At 42.0% G+C, this 25,000-nt stretch overlaps 1 protein-coding gene across 1 annotated transcript in view; it reads left to right on the top strand.

Annotated features, from left to right (window-relative positions):
• The first annotated feature begins 2,020 nt into the window (after positions 1 to 2,020).
• adamtsl2 (ADAMTS-like 2) overlaps positions 2,021 to 25,000 on the top strand; it is a 47,006-nt gene continuing 24,026 nt past the window's right edge. Inside the window, 18 exon segments of the mRNA XM_039804039.1 lie at positions 2,021 to 2,159; positions 6,795 to 6,915; positions 10,320 to 10,462; positions 11,080 to 11,155; positions 11,446 to 11,548; positions 12,830 to 12,975; positions 13,488 to 13,611; positions 13,867 to 13,947; positions 14,175 to 14,350; positions 16,551 to 16,848; positions 17,316 to 17,318; positions 17,889 to 17,938; positions 17,940 to 17,999; positions 18,001 to 18,258; positions 20,579 to 20,664; positions 20,812 to 21,028; positions 21,935 to 22,067; positions 24,378 to 24,509. Coding sequence (XP_039659973.1) covers positions 2,155 to 2,159; positions 6,795 to 6,915; positions 10,320 to 10,462; positions 11,080 to 11,155; positions 11,446 to 11,548; positions 12,830 to 12,975; positions 13,488 to 13,611; positions 13,867 to 13,947; positions 14,175 to 14,350; positions 16,551 to 16,848; positions 17,316 to 17,318; positions 17,889 to 17,938; positions 17,940 to 17,999; positions 18,001 to 18,258; positions 20,579 to 20,664; positions 20,812 to 21,028; positions 21,935 to 22,067; positions 24,378 to 24,509 — 2,212 coding nt within the window. The 5' untranslated portion in view covers positions 2,021 to 2,154.

The raw sequence follows: 25,000 nt of genomic DNA, 5'->3' as shown, positions 1-25,000 counted from the left end.
GGTGGCGCTCTTCCCCCGTTAAGCCTTGATTTATTTTACTGCAAACAATAACTTAAGAATTTGTCTTCCGTTCATGAAGGTTTCTCATACTGAATATAGTTTGTGAAAACAGCAGTCATCGTGCAGTTTGTAAAAAGTGCAGCATTGTGTGCTAAACTGCACAGACTTGTTCCAAGAAGTCTGGTGGTCAGCAAACCACTAATGAGCTCACTTGCCTTCGCAAAAACCTGCTCGAGAGTCATTTCATTTTGGTTTTATTGCGAGTGAATGTAATACAGATGAACTGAGCCTGGTTGTTTTCCTGGGAAAGCCATCCCAGAAGAACAAGTCAATAAATAGGTCAGAGTTCAAGTGTGAGCAATCTACCCTGGCCTCTGTTTGCCACGGGGGGCAACTAAACTCTGCTGACCTCTCCTCAACTTCCCAGACTGCCTTTCTTACTTGTCCTCTTAGTCTTTTCTTCCTTCTCCTTCTCACTCTGTCTTTTATCCGTTATCCTCCTTTCGCATCTCTTTGTCTGTCCGCCCAGCTGTCTGTCTCTTTGCTCTGTTGGTTTTTTTTTGTACACAAGAGGCTGAGGAGAGCTGAGATCCATTTTCCACTTTGCAAGTGTACTTGAGAAGAGAGCTTGAGAAGAGAGCTTGGCTCATGGAGCAAAAGGCAGCAGGGATGAGTCCCGCTGTCAAGCAGACATCCACAACCACCCCACACTCCTTTGTTCGTCACATTGGACACTGTGGTCTCTTAAACACGTAAAGCCCACTGCAAGACCTTTGAAACATTAAGGTGGGGCTAAGCAGGTAGAGTGCCGAATACTAATCGCAGGGTTGGTGGTGGGACCCCATGGCTCCTCCTGTTCACATGTCACACTGTACACAGTGTCCTTGGGCAAGACACTGAGCCCCAAATTGCTCAAGATGGCCAGAACAGCAACTTGCATGGAAGCTTGCTGCCATTGGTGTTTAAGTGAGTGTGTGAATGATCTGCGAATTGTAAAGCACTTTGGATAAAAGTAAATGCGATCCATTGGTTTGTTGTCTAGTATACAGACCAATATTTTTTTGGCCAGCTCTCATGGGAACTTGATGTCGATATTTCTTTGTCTGCTTCTCAGTGGGTGACGTATGCTTATTAGATTGTGGTAGCAGTATCTCAGATATGTGTACAGGAGCAATATTCATAATAATACTTGCTCGTGGCACAGCGTGAACTACAGTGTCTATTGCAACTCTCACAAAGATGAGAGCGTAGCAGTGTGTGCTAGGTACTTAAAGAGATGGAGTGTGGACGGGCGCATTAGACATTTGAGACGACAGGGATATCTCTTGCACCCAGTTTATTAAAAATGGTTATATATGGTCTAAGACATCTTCACCGTTACTTGAAGGTCCTTTGTCCATTCTCATCTTTTTCCATCTCGCCACACCAATGTCCCCAATCTCATTTTCTGTTTTCACAACGACGTACATCTTATTGTGTAGCCTCAACTAATGATTTTTCAATCATTGATAATGAATTAAACTGTTGATTATTTTATAAAATGATAGTTTGATCTACTGGTAAAATAGCTTGTTTTGTCTAAACTCCAAAGATATTCAATTTACAATCATATAAAAGCGAGAAAGCTGCAAATCCAGCGGATGTTTAGCATTTTTGATAAATGCATTAAACATTTATTCGTTTATCAAATTTATTGATTTTGAAAAATTGAATAATCGATTCATCATTTCAGCACCTTTTTTTTTTAAACCTGTGAAACATTTTCATGTAAATTGTATGATATTCATATTACAGGTGGCCAGAAGCACCTGGCTGATATCCAGTATTAGATAATAAATGTCCAGTATCGGTCTGATATATCGGTCTGACTGCTCTGCTCCAGTCCAGCCTCCCAGGGGACAGACTACTGCTGTCTGTCTGTCTGCTGGGGCTGCCAGCGCTGCAAAAACAAGACAGCGAGGCGAGGGGCCCCCGGGGGCTGTCAGGGTGGGGACGGCAAAGAGATGAGGGAGGGGGAGACGGAGGATGAGGGGACTGTGTTTACTTTTGTCCTCTGTGCCTGCTCTGCCAGACTGGCTGGGAAACGACAGCAAAGGGGAGGAGGAAGGAGGAAGACCCTGTCTGGACGAGCAAGAGGCAACAGGCTGATTCTGAATGGTGTGCGTGTGTTTGAACCAGAGAGACCCACAGAGAGTTTGGGGTGTGCTTCTCTTTGGGTGCTTGGGCTTGGTTATATGTGTGTTCCTGACTCTCAGGCTACCTTCGGGGACACATTTCAGACTAATTACCAGTTAATCGGGGACGGCTTGTCCGATTGGGGACAAAAGCCGTGTCTTCAATTTGGAAAAGCTGATTTTATGGGTCAGTGGCCAAGGCTAGGGTTAGGGTTAGGGTTAATGTTAGGCAAGTAGTGGTTATATGGTTAGGGGATGGGAAGTCTCCATGAAATGAATGTAAGTCTATGTACTTTCCCCAAAAATTACTCAAGTTAACTTTTGTGCTCCTACACTTCTCTGTGAGGACCAATTTGTGTTTAGTTAGGATACTGTGGCAAAGTGGGAACATTACGGTAAAGTGAGGACATTGTGGCAAAATGAGGTTGGTTGACCAAAATGTGGACACTGTGGTTAAGTGAGGACATTGCGGCAAAATTATGACATTGTATCATAGTGAGGGCATTACTGCAAACTGAGGGCACTTTAGTAATGTGAGGACATTTTGGCAAAGTGACAACATTGTGGGAAAAAAAGATGTTTCAGCTAAGTGGCATTTATGTATTTGTTTCTGCATTTATTGTGTATTTCATATTAATGTTTTTTTATGTATGCACCAGCCACCAAGGCAAATTCCTTGTAAGTGTTACTTACTTGGCAATAAATCCTTTTCTGATTCTGATAATGAGGTGAGTTGACAAAAGTGAGGATATTGTAACAAAGTTAAAGACACGTCAGCCTGTCCACACCATCAAGGAGCCATTTGAGGATAGCGGCTTAGTTTTATGTTGTAAGTTTAGACTTAGTTTATGTTACGGTTAAGGTAGCTCTGATGACTAAGTTTAGGGTTATGGGATAGCAAAAGCATTATATTTTGTCAATGATTGTCCTCTCTAGTATAGGTGTAAGAATGTGAATGTGTGTGTTAGAAGCAGAGAGGGAAAGCGAGTCTCTGTGAGTAAGACAAAGTGTGTGACTGTGAGTTTTTTAAGTGTGTACATTCATGCTAGGGCATTTGCATACCTGTACGTGCACATGGCTCAAGCTTAAGCATAAGCGTGCACGGTGGCCAACGTGTGTATGTGTGTGTACCCAGTCACGCCACTGGCTGAGTGTATACACATGTGCAGCTGTGTCTGACTAAGTGTCCGTCTCCTCTCTGTGTGTGTGTGTGTGTGTGTGTGTGTGTGTGTGTGTGTGTGTGTGTGTGTGTGTGTGTGTGTGTGTGTGTGTGTGTGTGTGTGTGTGTTTGGCAGCTGGCCGGGCTCCAGCTGTGTCTGGTTGGATAATGAAGTCCAGGTGCTGCTGCGCCTGCTTTAAGACACCTGTCACCAATATTTAGTGCCAGAGAAAGCCAGACTGCAAACAGGGCGAGACGAGCTGTTTGCTTATTTTAACAAGGCTCTCTAACTGGACTTGAGGACACGGGATGTACTATGAACCATTTCCTAGAAGCTCTGTCTGTCTGTGTGTGCGTGTGTGTGTGTGTGTGTGTGTGTGTGTGTTAGTAAGTACTGTATATGTGTGTGGATGTGCAGCATTGAGCCTTCAGAAATTATTCCGACTTTTGCTGATTCAGACATTCAAAAGGTTGAATATTTAAATAGATTTGCGCTTTTTATTTTCAACAAAATTGCAAGAGCAAAGACCTAATTTCATGATTTTTATTTCAGGCAAAATGAAAGAATATCCATTCGACAGTTAAAGTGCAGCGTGCGTTTGTCAGTGCAGTGTGTCTCTATACAGTATGAATACACATACAGTATGTAGGCATATGTTTGTATATTATGTTAATGTGCATGTATGCATTTGTGTGCATGTAACTGTGTCTGTTTAAAGCCTACATTCCTCATGCAGAGAGACTGAGGATCATCAAAATGTGTGTTCATCTACAGTATATATTTAGTTTAAATTCCTTAAGTATTAGGATCCTCTTTAGGCTCTTTGCAAAAACAGTATAAAAGCTCAAAAACAGCAGTGTTAAAAGTACTTCATGAGGATGTTTTTCATTATAATTCACTAGTTTTGTCCTTTAAAGAAATTATCCACTGTAAAACAAAAAAATACTTTTGTTGTATCAAACATTTTTCACCTGTAGAAAGGCCTTCTCAAAATTACCTCTGAAGCATAACTAACTTCTCCACTATCCGTATGTTCCAAACAGTACTATAGGACTCTGAAGAAGATGTAACTTTACATCGAAACATTAGTCACTGTTATGCACCTTAAAATTAAAAAATATATATATAAAGTAAGAAGACATCTGTGTTGCACCGGCGATTCTTTTTTACTCTACACTGTTTTGTCCTGCCCTGGTTGCACTGGATTGTTGTGGATTGCAGAAGCTTAGAGAACCCTCTTTTTTCACTACATGTTTGCCAAAATATGATAAAATACACCAATTCTGTTTGTTTCTTAGCAGAGTAAGCTATTTACATTTGAAGCTGCAGGTTTCCCACAAATGCCAAATGCAACCATAAGTACTCCAAATGTACTTTTGCTTTGTGAAATGGCTAATTGTCTCTTTTTCCTGACGGTAAATGGTATATTTATAAATGTAACATAGTTATGTATTTGGTTCATACTGATCATACAAATCAAGTAAAGAAAATTGGATTATGCTGCAGGAAATTCTGCAGTCTGCGACGGGTGTTTTATACTCTAAACCTAGGTTTTTGGTTCGGTATTTAACAAAGTTTAACAAATCAAAGGCTTCATTGAGTCATTAAACTTGTATATACAACTGCAGAGCTGCTCAAGTACCCTCCTTTTCCTGTGTGTCTGTGCCTGTTCATGTCAGCCTTTACATACAGACATCTACATTTCCTTATAGTCTGAAGAGCCAAACAAAGGCCTACCTGTGTAAAGTCCTAGGAAACTTACCTTCGTCCTTCCAGCACAGTGGGGCTTGTTTAACTTTTATACGCGCCCCTCCACGGTCCAACTCCCCGTCTCCAACACCTGTGGCCTCTCAACAGCCTGTCTGTGTCACCCTCCACCTGCCAGCACCAGACTGCCAGAGACTGCCAGCACATTGAAATACCTGCAGCCGGCACGCTGGCTTTGGCGTGAGCGGCCATTGTCTCAGAAAATGCCCTTCATTTACTTGCCGTTGTCTCGCTGGTGTTTCTCTGACGTGCTTGAAAGCCTGACAGTGCGTACTGGGTTGCATCTGAAGCAGAGTTCACAGATTTTGAGTTAAGGGGCCGTGTTCATTTCACGGAATTCTGTGAGATCAGGTTGGTAATCCAGGACATCTTTCAGCTGCCAGCTTTGTATGCACTTACGGTACAGGATACAACTCTAATGCAATTAAGGCAATCATGTGAGTCACGCAGAAGCTTTATAAGCACTTTACTCTGTTTATGTAAGTGCATTTAGGACACTGTAAGACAGAGGAAGAATCCCTGAAGGGAGATACATTATTTTCAGGCTTCTGGAACAATCAAACAAACAAAGTAGAAAGGCACTCGGAGGACGTAGACATCTGCCGAAGCCAATAGTCTAGTCTTCTATAATATGCAAATGTCGTCATCCCAGCAAGTTTCATGAAAATCGGGCCAGTAGTTTTTTCATCATCCTGCTGACTAACCTTGTCAAACCACTTTTCTCTGGCAAATAAGTGTAATTTTCCAAAATGTTGAACTATTTCTTAAAGTGGCATTCAAAATTTCACAAATATTTCCATCAGGGCACCAACATGTACATTTGTATTGTAAAATCTGTGAGGTACAGAAACTTCTGCAGTTACAGCTTTCTGCACCTCATTAAGTGTTGGGTGTGTCCACTTTCTGCTGTTTTGTCTCTTGTATCTTGGATCAACACTGATGTGATTTACTGTCAAACACTCTCCTGTCTGTGCAAAGGTAAAAGACAGCAGCACTTGCGGTATCCCCTCCTAAACAAGCACAGATGTTCTTGGTGGCTGGGGATTTCACTGGAGAGTCAGAAAGGAAATATTACGACCACAAATGTGTTCTCGTGGCGTAAAAAAAAAAATCCAACTCGAGGCCCTTTTGTGGCTTTGGAAGCTGAGAAGCCTCAATTTGGAGAGGGAAAAGACATGAAAAAAAACGCCCACAAGTCTAGGCAATATGCTTTCATCCACAAGTGCCTGGACATGGGTTTTTAAGGCCCTGAGAACTCATTAGTGGTCATAATATTTCCCTTTATACCCTTCAGCCTTTGTTAAAGACTCATCGCTGGGTGCTTCCATCTAGAAACACAGTCAGGTTTCCCTCCATAATCACATCGTTGGCTGCTCTGTGTTTGGTCAAAACTGTCTCGTGTATGATGTTGATGAGTGGTGAGTGATTGAGAGGTTTCTGATTTCTGGCGGTTGATTGTCTTTCATCAGAAACAGGACACAAGGCAGATTTAGGTAGAACATTACAGTGGAAAATATTTCTCTGTGTTTATAGTTTTAAAAAGTTTAATACGCATCAAAGGTCCTAGTATTTTACTACTGTGATCATTAGAAATCTGGGTTATAGTAGATTTTCCCAAAACAGTAGAGATGTTTTGCTTATCTTTTATGTCATATTAAACCTGTTTTTTTTTTCTGTCTCACTGATTAAACAGGATGAGGGTGTGGTCGTGGGAACAGTGCGGGGAGACGGGCGTGGTCCTGCTGGGTTTCCTGACGCTGGCAATGTCTGTGGGGAACCTGTCCACCAGGGGCCTGCAGGTGCACCACACACAGGTACACACAGGCAAACCCACTGATGATGACTTACAGTGCTTTCGTCCTCCACAGCCTTATGTGTTGGGGACTAAAGGACTGGTTATTGGTTGTCAAAAGCCCCTTTCCCACTGGATGACAGACCCACTAACACCCACTAACAGCTGGCTTTTGTCTTTAGCGGGATAGGTTACAATCTGCATTCATTTCCGGGTCAAATTACTCTGCAGTAGTCATGGGTATTTATCTGTTCTAGGTCTGATCGACAGTGATGGAAACATGACACCCGGATGGACACGCTAATTTTCGCCCATTTTTTGACGTGATGCTGTGATCTTAGCCACAAATTCCATTCCAAATTAGTCTGCACTGAGTTTGAAAGAGAGACTAAATAAGATATATATATATATATATATATATATATGCACATAAGTACTTTGGTGAAAAAAAGGTATAACAAACATGACATCTCAGTCACCTGTGATTGGATTGTGATGACACCTGACAGAGCTACAGAAGTATTCTGAGATTTTGGGAAATATGTTAGTTTGCTGTCTTTGCAGCTCAGTTAGCCTTGTTTTGGTTATTTGCAGGAAGCCGAAAGTCATTGATTTTCAAGTAGACATACAGTAGACTGTTATTTCAACAAGAGCACGTTGTCTGCACGATGTCCTGCAAAATGTTTCACTTTTACAGTTTAATCAGAAGAGACAAGTGAATGAAGTAAAGATGAATCTTTATTATAACAGATGATATGTGATGATTGAGTCTTGGCAGAAAGTCTTTGGCGCTTAGACTCTACGGGGAGATTTATAACCTGTGCGGCAGTGAGATAAATCCCCCCATGGAGTCCAGACACTGGTGGTGGTGGTGGCTGATGATTCTGATGAGCCGGATGAAGCTGCTAGACTGGGCAGTGATGGGGGGGTAGAGGGCCGCTTTGCCATTGGTAATGATTTGCACTGAAATGACAGCTGACGGCAACAGACAGGAGAACAGCTTTAAATAGCATAACAGCCGTGAATGTACTGCACGCATGGCAGCAGCATAAATGTGCTAAAGGCAGAGAGAGAATCAATCTTAAACAGAGGCAGCAGCAGGATGATAGGCTAACGATGTAGGGTGTTTTGCAGTGCTGATGGATAGATGGGATAAGCTGATGTGACCAGCCGATATCATGATTGACAGCCCCTGACAGAATAGCAAGGAAATACTGAGTAGGCATGAGTAAGAGGAGTGAATGGCAGGGTGCATGAGAAATAAAACTACAGGCCTAAGCATGCAAAGAATAGTCTTCCTGACTGTTCTTGTGCTGTTAGAAAAATAGATCAACATTTTAATAAAAAAAGATCAGATAAAACATTTTTTTAAGTCCAGCTAAAATAAAACTGTAAAAAGAAACAGCATGCAAAGTGTAAATACTAACTTTAAAAAGTAATTTGAGCACTATGATGAGCTGCTGTCAAACCAGACCAATCAGTGACTTCTCTTCTCTCTTTCTACCCTCAGTATTTCCTGTCTCACTCTCTCTGTACCCATGTATCGCTCCCTGTCTCTCTCTCACTTGCGCTCTCTGGTATTTCCAATGTCTCTCGCCCTCTCTCCCAGCTGCTCTGTCTAACACCTTTACAAGGAGCTCAGTGCACATTCCAGCAGTCACTCTAATGAATCTGTCTGAATGAAGGGACGCAGCCATCGGCCTGAACTAATGCTACTCCTGCACATCAGGAATGTGTGAAATGCTGAGCGTCTCTAACGTTAGAGCCCCAGAACAAAACACTGTGACGCTCATCTACTGTGAATCTATTTGGTTCTGACACACTCTGTTCTGACCGTCAGATCATCTGTACCCCAGTTTTACACAGTGGAATCAGAGTAGAACTTACAGTACTGCGACTGCTGTTACTGTCACTAACACTACCACAACTTATACTACAACATATTTTATATTGCTGTTACAAATACTACCACAACGGCTAGTACATTCTACATTGCAGTACTCAATGGTAACTCAATGCTAGAAAAAGTATTCAGTTTTACTTAGGTAAAAGTAGCAATACCAGAGTGTAAAAATACTTGTAACCAGTAACTAAAGTTGTGGCCCATATGAAAGTTTTCTCAGATAAAAAATGTAAAAAACAAAAAAAATATGTAAATAAATAAATAATAAATGTATAAGTTTTATAATCCGAAAAAAGGATTTAGTAACACTTACAAGGAATTTGCCTTGGTGGATGGTGCATACATAAACATATGAAACATTAATATGAAATAAACAATAAATACAGAAACAAATATAAAATACTGTAGCAGTTTAACATTAAGAAAACAAGGGGCTGAATGGTTCAGTGCAGGATGTGAGATTCTGGACCAACTATGACCCAAATGCAACAAATCAATTGTAATCGGCTTTGAGAGAAACAGGCCTGGTCTTAGAAAGGTCCAGTTGTGGCTCATGTAAAACCAGGCCTCAGAGAGTTTGCGGTTGTGTTTTGGCTATGGCCGTGCAGCCACCTTTGGATGGATTCATTATTAAATTAACTTTGGTAAGCAGTGGGCCATTACTCAAACTAAATTACTTGTTATTTAACTATCCCCTTCTCACAAAACTGCAGTTGAAAGTGCACAGCTATAGAAAAAGAAATGAATAGAACAGTAAACATCATCTGACTTAAATTCACTATGTAAAGTGAAAATGTTTTGGTTTGTCTGAAATAGAGTGCGGCCCGCGTCCATCAGAGCAATAACCGAACCCAACCCGAGCCCGACAGGCTTTAAGATATTTATGTCTGAGCCTGACCCGAGCCCGACACACTTAAAATCAATTTTTTTTTCTCATACTAATGACACATGTACTATATGTTTGTTTGTGTGGAATGCCCGCTTTTATTAAGCAACTGTAGGATATGTCAACAGATGAGCGCATCAGCGCACACGGGGCAAACATAAACAAATTTTACACAGGAAGACGGATGTCAGGGTAATATTTTAAATGTATTTTAATCACAAAAACGAACCTTTGCATCAAGTGAAACAGGCCCATTGGCTACCTACATAATAAGCTGTTTTAAATTTAAAATGTTCAATGCCTTATTGCGCTGATGTGACCGAGCCCGACCCGAACCCGAACATCATTTCTAAATATCTGTTGAAACCCGGCCTGGCCTGTCGGGTCCTGTCGGGTCCCGTTGGGTCCCATCGGGCTTGGGTCGGGTATCCATCCTCTAGTGTGAAAATGTTTGCAGATTCAGATGTACCCACAAATAGCTGCTTCTCCATAGCTCTTAATAATGATTACTAATAATGCTACTACTACACAAGTTACCACTGTTTGTGTATCTTAATGTATTTGTGTGTGTGTGTGTGTGTGTGTGTGTGTGTGTGTGTGTGTGTGTGTGTGTGTGTGTGTGTGTGTGTGTTTTCAGGAGGACGGCGTGGCGTCCAACAGTCTTGAGGAGGAGCTGGAGGTGACCACGTACTGGTGGGGGGAGTGGGCCAAGTGGACAGCCTGCACTCGTGCCTGTGGAGGGGGAGTGATGTCACAGGAGAGACACTGCCTCAAACAGCGGTCAGTCAGTCTGCACATACAATAGAAGGAATAGAAGGTGATGTTGTTTTGGTACTTGACAGCCACGTGTTTGAAAGTGTGTTAAAGTCTAAAAAAGTCTAACATTTCAAAATCAAAATTTGAGGCTTTAAAAAGTCTTAAATTTGCTATATAGTATTGTGTTTTTTTTATTCTGTGGTGTTGTAGTGATTTCTGTCGCTTGTCCAGATATAATTCGCTGTTTTACGAATACAAATGAGACCAACATGCAACTTATAATGCAGTCAATCTAGACTCCAGTCCAGTCCTATAATGCTAATGAAGAAATCAGGAAATTGTTTCAGACAATGTTTCAGGACTCTGACATCTGACTTTTTTTATGTCGGTATATACGTAGGTATTCAATTTCATTCATAATGGTCTTAAAAAGGTCTTAAAAGTCTTAAATTTGACTTGGGAAAAACCTGTAGAAACTCTGCATCTGTGTTGGCAGTCATAGTGTGGATTGTATTAATTTTAGCTCATGTGACAGATCATAACACGTATTGTATCAACCCGATATTTTATTCATTATGGTTTATGTCTTTTTTTTTTTTAATATGGTGTTACTTCTCCAAATGTTTATTTTCTGTCCAAAGAAAGAAAGTTGCTGCAGGGAAAGACAACATGACCTGCACAGGAACTGCTAAGAAATATCATCTCTGCAACACTAAAGTGAGTCAGTTAGTTTCTCATCATCTTTATTTCACATCTTTATTAAAACAAGCACGGCCCTTCTGAACAACTGACAGTAAAGGACTGTGGTTGTGGCGGGCGGCCTCCAGGCGTGACTGTGTGTAGCTATTTGAAAGTGAAGCCGGGCGGGGCTCAGAGCGATCAGAAAACCATCCCTGCATAAATAAACGCTTAAAAAGAATTTATTTGTATTACATACTGTAAAACTGAGTCTTAACAAGTGTGAAGCAGACCTCTTTTAAATGGTCTGTGCTGTCTTTGCCCTGCAGGAATGTCCTGCCACTGGGAGGAGCTTCAGAGAGGAGCAGTGCTGGTCCTTCAACTCACAGCTTTACAATGGGAGGAACTACCAGTGGAAACCTCTGTATCCTGGTATTAACACCCATAAAACGCCTTGACAACCTCTCTTTACCCCATTTAACAGCGCAGACTGAGGTCTTTGCCGTCTGAGCTGCTTAGCATCATCCTGCCATGCATCCAAAACAGTAGCATCCTTTATATGACTTCTTAAAGTGCTCATATTATGCTCATTTTCAGGTTCATGATTGTATTTAGAGGTTATATCAGAATAGGTTTACATGGTTTAATTTTCAAAAAACACCACATTTTTGTTGTACTACACATTGCTGCAGCTCCTCTTTTCACCCTGTTTGTTGAGCTCTCTGTTTTAGCTACAGAGTGAGGCGTCTCACTTCTGTTCCATCTTTGTTGGGAGTCGCACATGTGCAGTAGCTAGATAAGGACTACTAGCCAGTCAGAAGTGTAGGGTATGAGGGTGTGCCACGCTAGCAGCTAGGCGAGCATTATAACGTGTGTTACAAAGTGACCACGTTTGTCTCTGAAGTAAAGGCTGGACTACAGTAGAGCTGTTTGGAGCAGTTTGTGAAAAGTGTTTTCTGTTGGAGATGGTAAGTCCCTTTGGGGTGGACTTTGGGTTTTTTCACTTTGTCAACCTATAACGTGCACAAAAAAGATATATGACACAATAAAGGAAAGTGGAAAAGCCAAAAAGCAAAATATGAGCACTTTAAAACTGTAACTGTTAATACAGTGTGTTGTTTTAAAACCTGTTTCTTATTAATATCTGGAAGTGTTTTTTTATTGATTCACATTGTTGGCTTTTATTGGTAAGTAAGTAGTTATTAAAACAAAAGTTTGAATGAGGGACGAGATATCTCACAACTTTATCTTTCCTCTCTGTGGTTCCTGCACTGAGAGAGAAAATTGCAAAAAGGCAACAAGAAGACATTTGTGGAGAATGTGAGAATCGGGGAGACTGGAGTTTAACATACTTCTCAAGCTCCACTAATCAAAACAGAGAATTCTCATCAACTGTTTTAACCCCTTTTTCAGCTCATAGTTTTGGTATCACAGCATCTTTTGTTTCCAGCAGCAGCAGCAGCAGCAGCAGCAGGAGAGTGTTTTCAGCAAACAAGCTCTGATAAACCCACTGTACACTACTGCTGTACCTGCCCAGCACCAAACAGCAAACAGACACAGCGACTAGCTGGTGAAAAATGTGGAACATCTAGCAGCTAAAGAGACAGATATATTTCTAACAGCAGTGACTAAGAATATGTAGGTAAAAGTACAGATTGTGTTATAGTTGTATTGGTTATAAGACAGTGACCTTTGACGTGTTTTCCTCTCCAGATGACTACGTTCACATCTCCAGTAACCCCTGCGACCTCCACTGCACCACGACCGATGGCCAGAGGCAGCTGATGGTGACGGCACGAGACGGCACTTCATGCAAGTACAGCAGTTACCGCGGCGTCTGTGTGGACGGTAAGTGTGAGGTGAGTCCAGCTTCTTCTTTACTTTGTACCTCAATCAGTTTCACTCTACTTTGAGTTTTCAGCACCACTGAAAGCACCACATCAAGTCTGTATTAACCACAGGGAGGAAGCAGCAGCTTTTCAGCTGTCGGGCAAACAGTGCAAGGCAATGAAGTGTAAAGTTTCAAAATATTCATATAAACTGTTACACAGTCTAAAAGTTCATCCAGAAAGACTACAGGCAAGTTGAGCTGAGGATTCCTCAGTGCATTGAGATTTCAAAATTTAATGCGTTAAATAGTCTACATGCACACTGCTCTTTTGTGACTTTCATAAATATTCTACCCTTAAAGAATAGTTTATGTCACGCTTTATCTTTTGGATCACCTTCCAAAAGAATCAAATCTCATCATAGAAAGTATTTGCTTGCTTCTACATCACTACCAAATTATCACTGATAACTTATTCACGATTTATAGGAGATTTTGTTTTATTTTGTACTCTCTACTTCCACTTCCCACTCTGCTGCTCAGCCAATCGGATGTGACGGAGTACTGTTTTCCTCGAACACCTTGGATAAGTGTGGAGTCTGTCAGGGGGACGGCAGCAGCTGCAGCAGAGTCACTGGAAACTTCCGCCGTGGGGCCACGACTCTGGGTGAGCTTCTGGGTTCATTTGTCCCAGGCTGTCCTCCCATAAATATTTGTCTATTTTATTATGTAGGACTTGATTCATCTCTAATATACGCACAAATATTTAGTGAGAAATTAAAAGTATTAAAGTCATCAGGATTGGTCAGAACAGGTTTTATTGGACAAATAAACAACCTTAAATTAAAAATAGAAAAGGCAAAATATAAAAAAAGCATGAGGTGACCCTGACCACTTTTATATTTGCTTTCCTGTCATCAAGGTTACTCTTTTATCACTCAAATCCCTGAAGGATCATGGGACATCCAGATCATTGAGAGGAAGAAGTCGGCCGATGTTCTAGGTGGGTACTCCCTCATTTTCTTCTCCTCACACACACGTAACTATTTATGTGTGTTCCTTGATTCCACACACACTCACAAAGGACAAGTGTGCAACAATTAACAGTCTTTCCACATGTTAAATGGAAATGTTTGGTTTTAATTTGATGGAGAAAATGCAGGACTTTCTACAGTCTGTTTTCAGAGTTTTTGTACCTCTCAGAGTTTTCTATTGGTCTTCTTCCCCCAGCTGTGACCGACCAGGCGGGCAACTTCTTCTTTAATGGCGGCTACAAGGTGGACACTCCTCAGAACTTTCACGCAGCAGGTGCCGTCTTCAAGTACCGCCGGCCCATGGATGTTTATGAGACCGGGATCGAGTACATTGTCGCCAAAGGCCCCATCGACCAGGCCATCAATATTCTGGTACACCTAACCTTCCTCCATCTGCCTCTCTCACTTGAACTCTTTCTCCACACTCACCTGTTGCTTCTTTATCATGAAGCTCTCCTCCAAATGCTCTTTTAGAAGATTGTAGTTAAACAGGCTAAGAAAATTATTACGGACTCCTCCCGTGTCTTGTATTCAGAATATGAACTGCTCCCATCAGGCAGATGCTATACAGTTCCAATTAAATACAGAAGAAGATGCCTTAATAGGTATAACAATGATTTTATCCCTCTATCAGTGAATCTCCTAAACTAATGACATAAGCAGGGGGATAGCAGTGAGATAAGGGGCATATTTGAATGCACTTTACGTCTGTTACTGCACAATAAGTTATATACAATAAATAAGTTTCCTGTGGCTATCTAATAAAAGAAGAATGCCAAAAAAAAATATTTAAAAACTGTAAAAAAAAAACTTACTAGGAATATACATTTTTTGCATCAATATGCTGCTGTGGGCTTGCACTGTATCTTCACTGTGACAAGCTGTGGTGGTTTCATGTACAGAGGACAAAATGGAAATCTCTTGTGGAGTACTACCGCTTATGTCAAAAAGTAGTAGAAAATGTGTATTGATTTATATGTGCTTTTGGTTCTCCTGTCAAGACACTTTGTAACTATTGTTTTTAAAGGTCATATACAAATAGTTATTATTATTTTTTATTATTCTAAAGTGTATAGTGTCTCCCGAGGGAGCTGAGTGAAGTCTGATAAATGTCCTCAAGAGAAGTAAAAAAAAGTTTTAAAAAATCTAGGTGTGGAGTTACAAAGGCTAAAGGCTGCTACAAGCATAACACCCCGGTCTCTGACTAAACTGTTGGCCCTCAATTGCATTGCATTGTGGGTAATGTAGGCACCAGGTTTTGACAAGGAATAATAATGCATGCAAAAAGATTAATATCTCTGGGTCTGCTCCATTGGTAGACGTACTCTTTTAAGGCCAGTTGATAATGCAACTCATCTACACCAAGAATCTGACCACTAACCTGCACCTGCCTGCCCTGGGACTGCTAACCCCCAAAGTAAATGTGCATGCACATGTATGAACTGCACAAAGTACCTCCTCATTTTACTGTCATATTCAACTAAGGTTCTCCTAAAGCTTTTAAATTAAAGAAACAAACTGACGTTTGTTGTTTTGGCCTCTGCATTTTTTGTTAGCTAATTGTAAAATAAGAAGCCCAAGAATGTAAGCTTTAGGCTACTGTTCTGAACTCTTGAACTTAATAAAGGTCACTCTGATTAAGACTGCTGACTCAGGAGGTAGCAGTGAAGACCGCCAACCCTTGAGCAAATAAAATTGAGCACAGAGTCTATTAAGAATACAACAAGATGCTCATGTGTGATTACAGTGGTCAGTGATGGTGTAGCAGCTCAGCCTCTAGAAAATGAGTAATGCCCAAAATGTTTGTATCATCGTAAATGTAGAGATGTGCGATGCAGACGTAATGGCAAGTCTGTGTCTCAGGTTGATTGTGTTCTGACAGCAGCCATTCATCCCAAACAGAGTCTATGTCACAGGCTGGGTTTGACAGATCTCTCTACAGGATGCTGGATCACAGAGATCTACCTGGACGCTCATTGTAGCTCTGCTGGTTATTCTCTGCTAAAGAGTTTTTAATCTTCAGACCTATAAGCCAGGATGCACACCATGTAACAGCCTTTCCTTAAAGAGCTGCATATTCTCAATCTGAATTATAATCTTAAATCTAGTGATTTGTAAAACTGTGGCAGACTCACATACAGTAGAGCTGATAGTCTATCAGTGGCCAGTCAAGCCAAGTCCAGTACAAGCATGCATGCAATGGAGTCCAATACAACAACCCTGCAATAAATCCTGCCAAGTTCTACAGTTGCACTGACTGCACATTGTCCTGGGGAAACATAATCTTAATAATGTATGCTCACATCTCTCCTACATCAAGGTCATTCATAAATATAAAGTCATTTTTTTTAAATAACCTTTTGTTTTAAGAACATTTTAAAGGCAGTTCTGAAACCAGTTATAATAGATGACAGTTTAGGAGTTGGTTTTTAAATACAATCGACAGAAATAACAGACCTTAGTGTAAAATCAGTTTGAGGGACTTTGGTCCTAGTTGACTCTCCTTGTTACTGGTCAGAAATCTGTATAAATTAACCCAACCTTGATTTGACTCCCTTCCCTCGTCACTCAGGTGTGGAACCAGAACGGTCGCACACCGTACATCACATACGAATACACCGTCCTCCGAGACTCCCTGCCACCCGTCCCACCTCCTCCCGTCTACACCGGGTCAGACACCTCAGCCGGAGAGGTTTCTGTTGAGGTAGGGGGGCCGATGGCCCCTAACAGCAGTATTTATGACCAGGCGGCCCCTGAGAGCCAGTTGGAGCCGGGAGATGGGCAGAAAGGCCAAGAGACCAACGAGGTGTATGAGGAGACAGCGGCCATCGACTGCGACCAGGACGGAGCAGCTGCCCCAAAATTTACAGGTAAGAACTAATGTAACACCTTAGATCTGTGTGTGTTGTATGAGTATACAAAAATGCAGGCACCACCCAATCACCATGGAAAACGAGCAAATCACCAGTGATGGAGGAAGAAGTCAGATCCTTTACTTACTGTAAGTGAAAGTACTAAATCCACACGAGAACCACATTCCACCACTGCAAATTTTTTAGGTTAGAGGCTTAAATGATTGATGCCTACCATGCTAAAAATCTAAGCATGAAGGCCAAAATATCTGGGATAGGATAATATTGTCCATGCTGATATATTGGTTGGGCTCTAATGTGAGGGTGTTTTTTGGCAGATGACACAAAATAGGTCAGATTTTACGCCGATCCTCTATCTAGCTCACTTTTCTGTGTGTGTGTGTGTGTGTGTGTGTGTGTGTGTTGTGTGTGTGTGTGTGTGTGTGTGTGTGTGTGTGTGTGTGTGTGTGTGTGTGTGTGTATAGAGGGTTGGGTAGCCCTTTGGGCTGCATTATTTATGGTACAGACACATAAAGAGGATCAGCAGCAGATGAAAAATTCAGAGTTTCTTGGTGTGTTTTTTTTTTTTCAAAAGGCTGCATCACAAACATGGGCGGCCTTCCTGGCGGCTCTCAGCTCACTGTCGAGGCCCTACACCACCTTTGGGTTGCCGGTGAGAGAAAGAGATGGAGAGGTGGTTGAAGGAGCTCACCAAACACTTTCTACACAGGCTGAGGGTCATATTACAGACCAGACAAAGTCACCAGAGCACTGACTTTCTCTCCCTCGTTGTTTTTTTTTTCCTTTTTGTTTATTTTTCATTTCACTCCACCATTTTTTTTAAAATCTTCTGCAAATATTGTAATTTTAAATTCCCTTTTTTTCCTTGCACAGGTGTGACACTTTAGAACAGCTGCAAAGTCTTTAATCTTAGGCTGAATAAATTCGTTCTCAAGTGCAACATGACCAAAAGCTCCATCTCAGATTAATTGAATATGATATCAATTTGCTCTCCAAGCAAAGCTGAATTTTCCTTTTCCACTTTGATCCATCCAGAGGAAACAGCAGCCATGCAGGCAGCACTGCCAACCCTGCCTCTGCTGGTGGACCCCCTGGATACAGGACCAGACTCCCCAAACCTCATTTGGAGGGTCCTGCTGGATGCGAGTGATTGGCCCTGATGAGCTGCTCATCAACATCTCAACCAATCAGCTTCTGACAGGGGGAGACAGTTTGTTCCCGTCCAGATGTGGGACCAGCGGAAGGACCCTAAGCAGCCTAGAGCAAGGCGGGCTGATGGGTATCAGCGAGGCGCTGGAGGAGTTTTACTCTGGAGTGCATAACTTGACAACGAAAAGGGACAGTTCCTTCCAGAACAAAACAGTGCAGAGGCTGGGAGGACCTCCAGCACACTCCAACAGAACCAAGGTAATCCAACAGAACACAGGTAAAAGAGCATCAAGTACATCCGAGATCTCAAATTAAGTTTTAAAGATGAGCCGCCAACAGGTCCACTCATAGGAAGCCATTCCCTTCCACCTGGATTCAGTCCTGACTGAATGTGTTTGAGTTTGGGTTACACTGGACCTGAATGTTCAGACACTGTCGAGCCCTCGGGTCTGCTGCGGGCTGAGGGAAAAGTATGCTGCAGGCTAAATGAGAAGCAATCTGGGGGCGGGGAACACTGGTTTTCCTCTAGAAGATATCCTCAGAGAGTGTAGACCAGAGGGAGTGGCAGAGAGAAGACAACAACACAGAAAAGCAAGAATGTGGCAAGACAGTGGTGCAAGCTACTTTGGGGACAAAGAATCAGACAGAAAGTGAGACAGACCAGCGGTAAGCCAGACAGAAAGCAGAACAAGTAGCAGGGAAGGCAAGCAAAGGATAGGGGTGAGACAGTACGAAAGACAGCACAAGCTAAACAAGTGGAAAAACAGGTAGACAGGTAGACAGACAGATGACTTTAGGCAGGTAGATGGGACAGTGACTATAAATCACTTGGACGAGAAAAGAGTTCAGGTATATATACAGAATGTAGGGCAGTTAGGTTAGACATGCAGGGGAGTTGGGTAGACAGACGACACACAGACAGATAGACAGTTCAGGTATACATACTAGACTGTTGGGCAGTTTTAGGCTAGACATGCGGGAATAGACAGAGACAGACAGGTTAAAAGCCAGTTTGACCATTACTGTAGAGATATTGTACAGACAGTAAGACAGACAGGTAGACCTGGCAGGTTTTCCATTCATCATATTTATAATTCATGTTGGCTTCTCTCCTCTGTGTCCAAAACGTAAGCTACACCAGTTCTGCAGCCAGCAGCTATAAAACATGGGGCCGACCGCCCTTTCCTCTGAGAGACAGAGAAGATGGGGGAGAGCAGAGAGGAACCCACAGGGAGGGAGGAGGGGGGGGGAGGAGAGGGAGAGTACAGCCACCTGAGAGTCAAATAATTCAAGTTATTTGCAGGAAAAGTGAAAAATGTGATGCAAAGGGAAAGTGTGCTGTCCGACTGTAGTCACCTCTAGGGAAAATAATGTGCAGGAATCAGTCACAGCTTACATGGAGGGATGCCGGTGAAGAATAACTCAAAGTGATTTTCAAATAAGATCTGCGTAGGCAGGAGGCAGCAACCAGTGTTTATGACAAGAATGTGCACATGACTTTTATGTGATGTGATGAAAAAACAAAGTGCGTCTGCTGGGATGCAGGCTGTGAATCAGCTGTCACACTGTGGTCAGTCTCAGTGTGTGGGGTGTTTCAGGCTCTGGTATCCTTAAATGTCCTTAAAAGAATATCTCACTGAAAATGTATCTTTTTCAAAATCTGTCTTTTTAAATCTTGCTCCTTTGTGGGAGACAGTGGCTGTAATCAGCTCGGATTTACTTCAGCCAGTTTATTTTACTGGTAAAAAAAGCTTCTATAGAAACTGTTCAAACTTCTCCACTCCAACATTTGCATGCGGTATGTTCCACTCTTAAATACTTGACCACGAGGATAAATGATGCCACAGCTACTGCTTAAGTTTTACTTTCCTTATATGTTTGTTTACATGTTTGCATGTGTGTGTTGTGGGGTGACAGGGGGAACAAAGGATCTACCAAGAAGAACCTGCTGAGTGCGCTGCATGTTATCACTGAAACTTTCATCTCAGGTGACGCATGACTTGCTCTATAGGTACATGCAACACACACAATGCCACACACACACACACACACACACACTCTTAAAATATGATCAAGATCTACAATATCTGATGAAACCCAACAGACTGCACACAGGTTGCAGTCACTTAAAGAGCTCTGCCTGGTTTGGTGAAGTGTACATTGGTGATCTTTCTGTGCATTTACGAAGGGAGCTTGATTGAGTGATCATGTTTGAGGCCAGAAGTCCCAACAGCCTTCTTCCAGCAGACAGATGTGAATAATAACAACATTGACTGCATTCCATTTAATTTCAATAAATATATGTATTTAAATCTCACATTTTTAAACAAAGTACATTCGTTCCGTGCTTTATGATAAAACAGCCTTTGTACATATATGCTAGCCATCAAAAGTAACCTCAAAATGTTACTTTTGCTGCTGCGGTTGAATATTTAGTTTAGCTTTTCTTAACTTCTTTGATGGTTAAAACCCCTTCTTTCTTTCTTTCTTGCGTTTTGGTCTCTTGTGTTTTAAAATGTGCTATATAAATAGGTTTGCCTTGCTTCCTTCAGCTTATTGTTTCTTGCTCCCAATCCAGGTGTCAAAGTCCTTCCTTCACATGTATTACGATTCTCCGGCCGTAGGGTGCCGATATATACTGTGGCGCTCTGACCAGACGGGCCGGTACGACTTCTGTAATTGGGAAGAGATATCACCCCAGGTACAATAAAAACATTTCAGTGAGCCAGAAATGATTCAAACATTGAACGCGGGATGTATATTGCTACCTGTACAGACCCATGATGAGATGGGACTAATGTGGTGTTTCAGATGGGAGGCTGAGCAGCTGGGCCGAATGCTTTCGAGGACCTGCAGAGGGAGGGTTTCCAGTTTAGCCAAGTTGCGGCTGCTGGAAGATGCTCTCGCCCGGGCCTGGACCAGCTCGGTCTACAGCGATGTCTGCACCATGGCCGACCTGGAGAGACCGTGGAGAGACGACCCTGCAAGAGCCCGCCTCGGCCCACAGTGGGAGGTGGCAGAGTGGACAGTGCGAGAGATGTCTGTTATGATTTACCCTTCTGAGAGCACGTTTAAAACATAAGGACCAAGTAAACAAAGAGAGAGAAGTGTGTTTTCGCGGCTTCACAGTAGCCTACTCATGACTTTGCCTGTTCACAGCTGATAATGCTTTGCGACTCTGCGTTTTTTTTCGGCTTTTAGGTTTGTTCTTCATTCTAATTGTTTTAATTAGATTATTGTTTGATTTAATTTTTGAAAACTGATGGATTCTCCAGAGACACTTACCCGATAACAACATTAAAACCTAGATGTGATTTGAACCAAAGGGGTTTAAAAAACTGAAAAGTGAAGAGTGAAATGGAAATCAGAAATGTTCAACTTTTCTCTGGAGCAGCGCGGTGTTCAAACAACCATACGATCCAAATACAATCAGTCACTTGTGTTGTAGATAAAATATTAAATTATTACGCTTATGTATTATGTTTTTCCCCTTAATTTATCAACTACAAACCAAGGTGGCTCGTAGCACAGAATCAACAGCTATAAGGGTTGAATTGAGCAGCAGAGTTAGTTTTCTAGCCTTCTACAGGCAACAATACATATTAATATTAAATATATTATGGGGTAAATCGGTATCACTTCAGATTCTCAAGATCTGTTTTGTTTCTGGTCTTTTTCCAGCAGATGTCAGACTCTTTAAAGCAAAATTTTACAAAGTGATTAAACATGGCTCCAAATAAGGGGTAAACTGGAGCAGTTCCAAATGTAAAGTAAAGCGCGTAGTAGCAGTTCTCAGTCTGCAAAGTCTGGAGTTTTCAAGAGAAACCTGGCTTTCTCAACAGTGATCTGCCAATGCTTCACCTTTAGACGTGACAGCATTTTTCTTATAAAAATGTGTCTCTGTGTCGATCCAGTGTCCTGCTAAATGTGGCAGCAAAGCCCAGGTGACCGAGATGTCCGCTGCTCTGATGAGACCCAACCCTGCGACCAGATGACCAAACCCCCAACGTCAAAAACTGCACCCGGTCCGTACGCCACCTGGTGGACTGTGTCAGAGTGGGGGACCTGTGAGGTTTTTTACTCCCCATGTACCACGACATACAGAGACAGTAACACATACAGTATAACAACACATATTACGTGTTTTGGAATTTATACGCCTGTAGCTGCTCTTGTTGCGCTCTCATTATAGACATTATAGACAACTGACACAGTTACTTTGTATCCAAACAAAACAAAGTAGCAGACAGTAAAGTGAAGTCAGGCATTTCATTTTAAGCTAATTTGTATAACCTGAGTCCTGTTGAGTTCACTTTGACTTTCTTGCCTTATATTTTAAAATGTTTTCCACTTTTTAGCGTTTGAAGGGGTTGTTAAGCCTCACCTGCTCCAGCTGTTTCTACTCCAGTGTGAATTTATGGTTTTATTGTGTTGTACAGACAAATGTAGTTCCTGATGTTCCTTTCAAAGTCAAAGTCTGGAAACCTGCAGGTCTAATTTACAACCATGGAGTTCAACCAGGCACAAACATGGACTGATGTGAAATGTTCTTTGCACAAGTAAAATATTATTGAACCAGCTAATGTTGGGTCAGTAAAGAGTTTATATTATTATTTACAAAATTACTGTGAGCACAAGCTTACCTTTGCATTTTTGATGTGCCAACACAACAGCCCTTCAGTAAATCTCTATTTTTATGGAGAGGTGTTTGTTGTTAGCATCTGTATGGGTGGGTTGTTACTCCTCCTCCTCTTGTAAAGTGTACATAAGTTTGATTTGAAAGCACTTGTAAGTGTATTATAAGAAGAAAGAAAAACTTTTTTACTAACTTTTTGTGTTTGTATCAATCACTTCGATTTTTTTTTTATATGTATCTCTGAGATTTCCCTCCACCCTATTTAAAGGAGGTGAATGGAAATCGTTTGTCTTAACCACAAAGATCCACTGATAGCGTTATAACAATACCTATAAGCATTATTTATAACATATAAGAGTTATTCCAAAACAGAGGTTTTCTGGTTGTTTCAACTTTTGGTTTCACTTTAAAACCATCATTATTGACCAGTAGATAAACGTCAAGTTCAAAGTTCAAGTTAGTTCAAGTTTGGGTCAAAATAAAATATATAATACTTACAACAAATGCTTCTGTAAAAAGTATTTTACTTGCCTACATAGTGTGTTTACCCTCTATATAATATTAAACATGAGGTTTCTTGGAGCTTCCTAGTAAATAATCTCTCTGGTACTGTATAACCCGTGATTTTGGTTGATGTAGCTGTTGGGATGTGATTGTGTATTTAATTTTAAGTGATGTCTTGTTTTATTTAATGCGAAGTGAGACAACCAAACATTGTTTGACTCTGAGCTTTGTGACAAAAGAGCGGTGAAGAGAACAGGAGTACGTATACTGTTGATGATCCAGTTTACCCTCATTATTACGGTGCTGGGTGCTGAGAGTCCTCATGTATGTAAGGCTAGAGGTCTGTTCCTACCGTGCTCTACGGAGACAGCCGCTCATCATCCTGTGGGAGAGGTGTGCCCTGGTCAAGATTAGGAGAAGGTAATATATTAATTAAGTGTATGTTTTATCTTACTGAACACTCATGTCATGTTATGGTATTTATTCCATGTTAGCATTTTCACTTTCCCCTCAAAACACTTTGTTTTAAAAGGTGCACTATGAGTTCCTATGCTGGTTTCCAGCGATTTAATTTGTGTCTCAAAGTGAGTAGGCATCTCTCCTTGATCCACTAGCTGCCTGCCCTGGTACACCTGTGAAAAAGCCTGGTCTTGGGAGACACCACGAAGGGGTGCGTGGGCGATCAAACAAACACTAGGGGCACAGCTGTGCACCAAAATACTAACACCACGTTCAAGCGCAATCACCACAAGTGGTTGGGGGAGGTGGTGGGGGGTAGTGAGTTAGTCAGTTAGTGATGACAGTTGGAACATAGGTGGAGAGCTACTGCTTTACTTAGGCTCAACGAAGAGGCGTCTGCAGACTCATAGTGCTCTTCTCGCTTGTGATTCTCTGAAATGTAAAAGTACCATGTCACCACTAGTTGCTGGTTGTTTGGGGTGGTGTTGGGTGGGGCATTGTCTGTGGATGGGGATTCAGTGGAGGACAGTTCCCAGACCCTCGATGATGAGGGGTGTGTGGGGAGCGCGAGGCCGGGGAGGAAAACACCTGCTTTGAGAGCCCGTGGTCAATGTACACCACCCACACTGGTTGGTGGGGGTCCCACACGGAGTACCCACTTCACCTCTGTCTACAGGGAGTGAAGCGTCTCTACCAGTAAGACCACAAGGATTAATCTCTCCTGATCTTCAGCGTGTACTGGATACACTGTGTTTTCTGTCTTGTGTACATCCCTCAGTGCCTAAGAGCGTGTGGTGTGGGTGTGAGGATGAGGGGCGTCAGGGTGTTACCAGGGTGGGGCTGTCGGGCTGTGACCCCCTCACTAAAGCGGTGGCCACCTCCACTCTGCACCCCTGCTACCTAGGCGTAGGTAACACCTCTGGGGAGCCTCTCCTGCCTCCAAGAAGCTTACACACACACTGTTCTTCATTTAAAAAACAAGATCTACCTATTCATCTAACAAAATCTCAAAACTGGTTATTTACATAACCACAGGATTTCAAACTTAAGCTTTCCCCAAAAGGTAGATCCCTCTGCAGTTAGCTACTGACTGAGTAATTGAAAGGGCAGAGAAGACAAGAACAGTACTGAAAAAGAATAGAAGAAATCAGCTAATGGTTGGTGAAACTAAAAAGCTTTGCATCACGGCTGCACATTGGACTGACAAATCCACAGTTACTCCCAATCTAACCCACTGTGAGTAGACTGCAGAGGGAGACTAGAAAAAAAACACCAACTCAATATTTGGAGCCACGCCATACCTTGTGCTTCAATAATGATTGAAGTCCCTTGCATGCTTTTATGGACTGCGGAAACAAATTTTTCATCCCCTGTCATGCAACACTGTGGAGTTTATTTTTC

Source organism: Perca fluviatilis, chromosome 6 (genome assembly GCF_010015445.1).
Source record: "Perca fluviatilis chromosome 6, GENO_Pfluv_1.0, whole genome shotgun sequence".
NCBI lineage: Eukaryota > Metazoa > Chordata > Actinopteri > Perciformes > Percidae > Perca > Perca fluviatilis.
The sequence above is the reverse complement of the archived record's forward strand: the minus strand, read 5'-3'. Positions and strand labels throughout refer to the sequence as shown.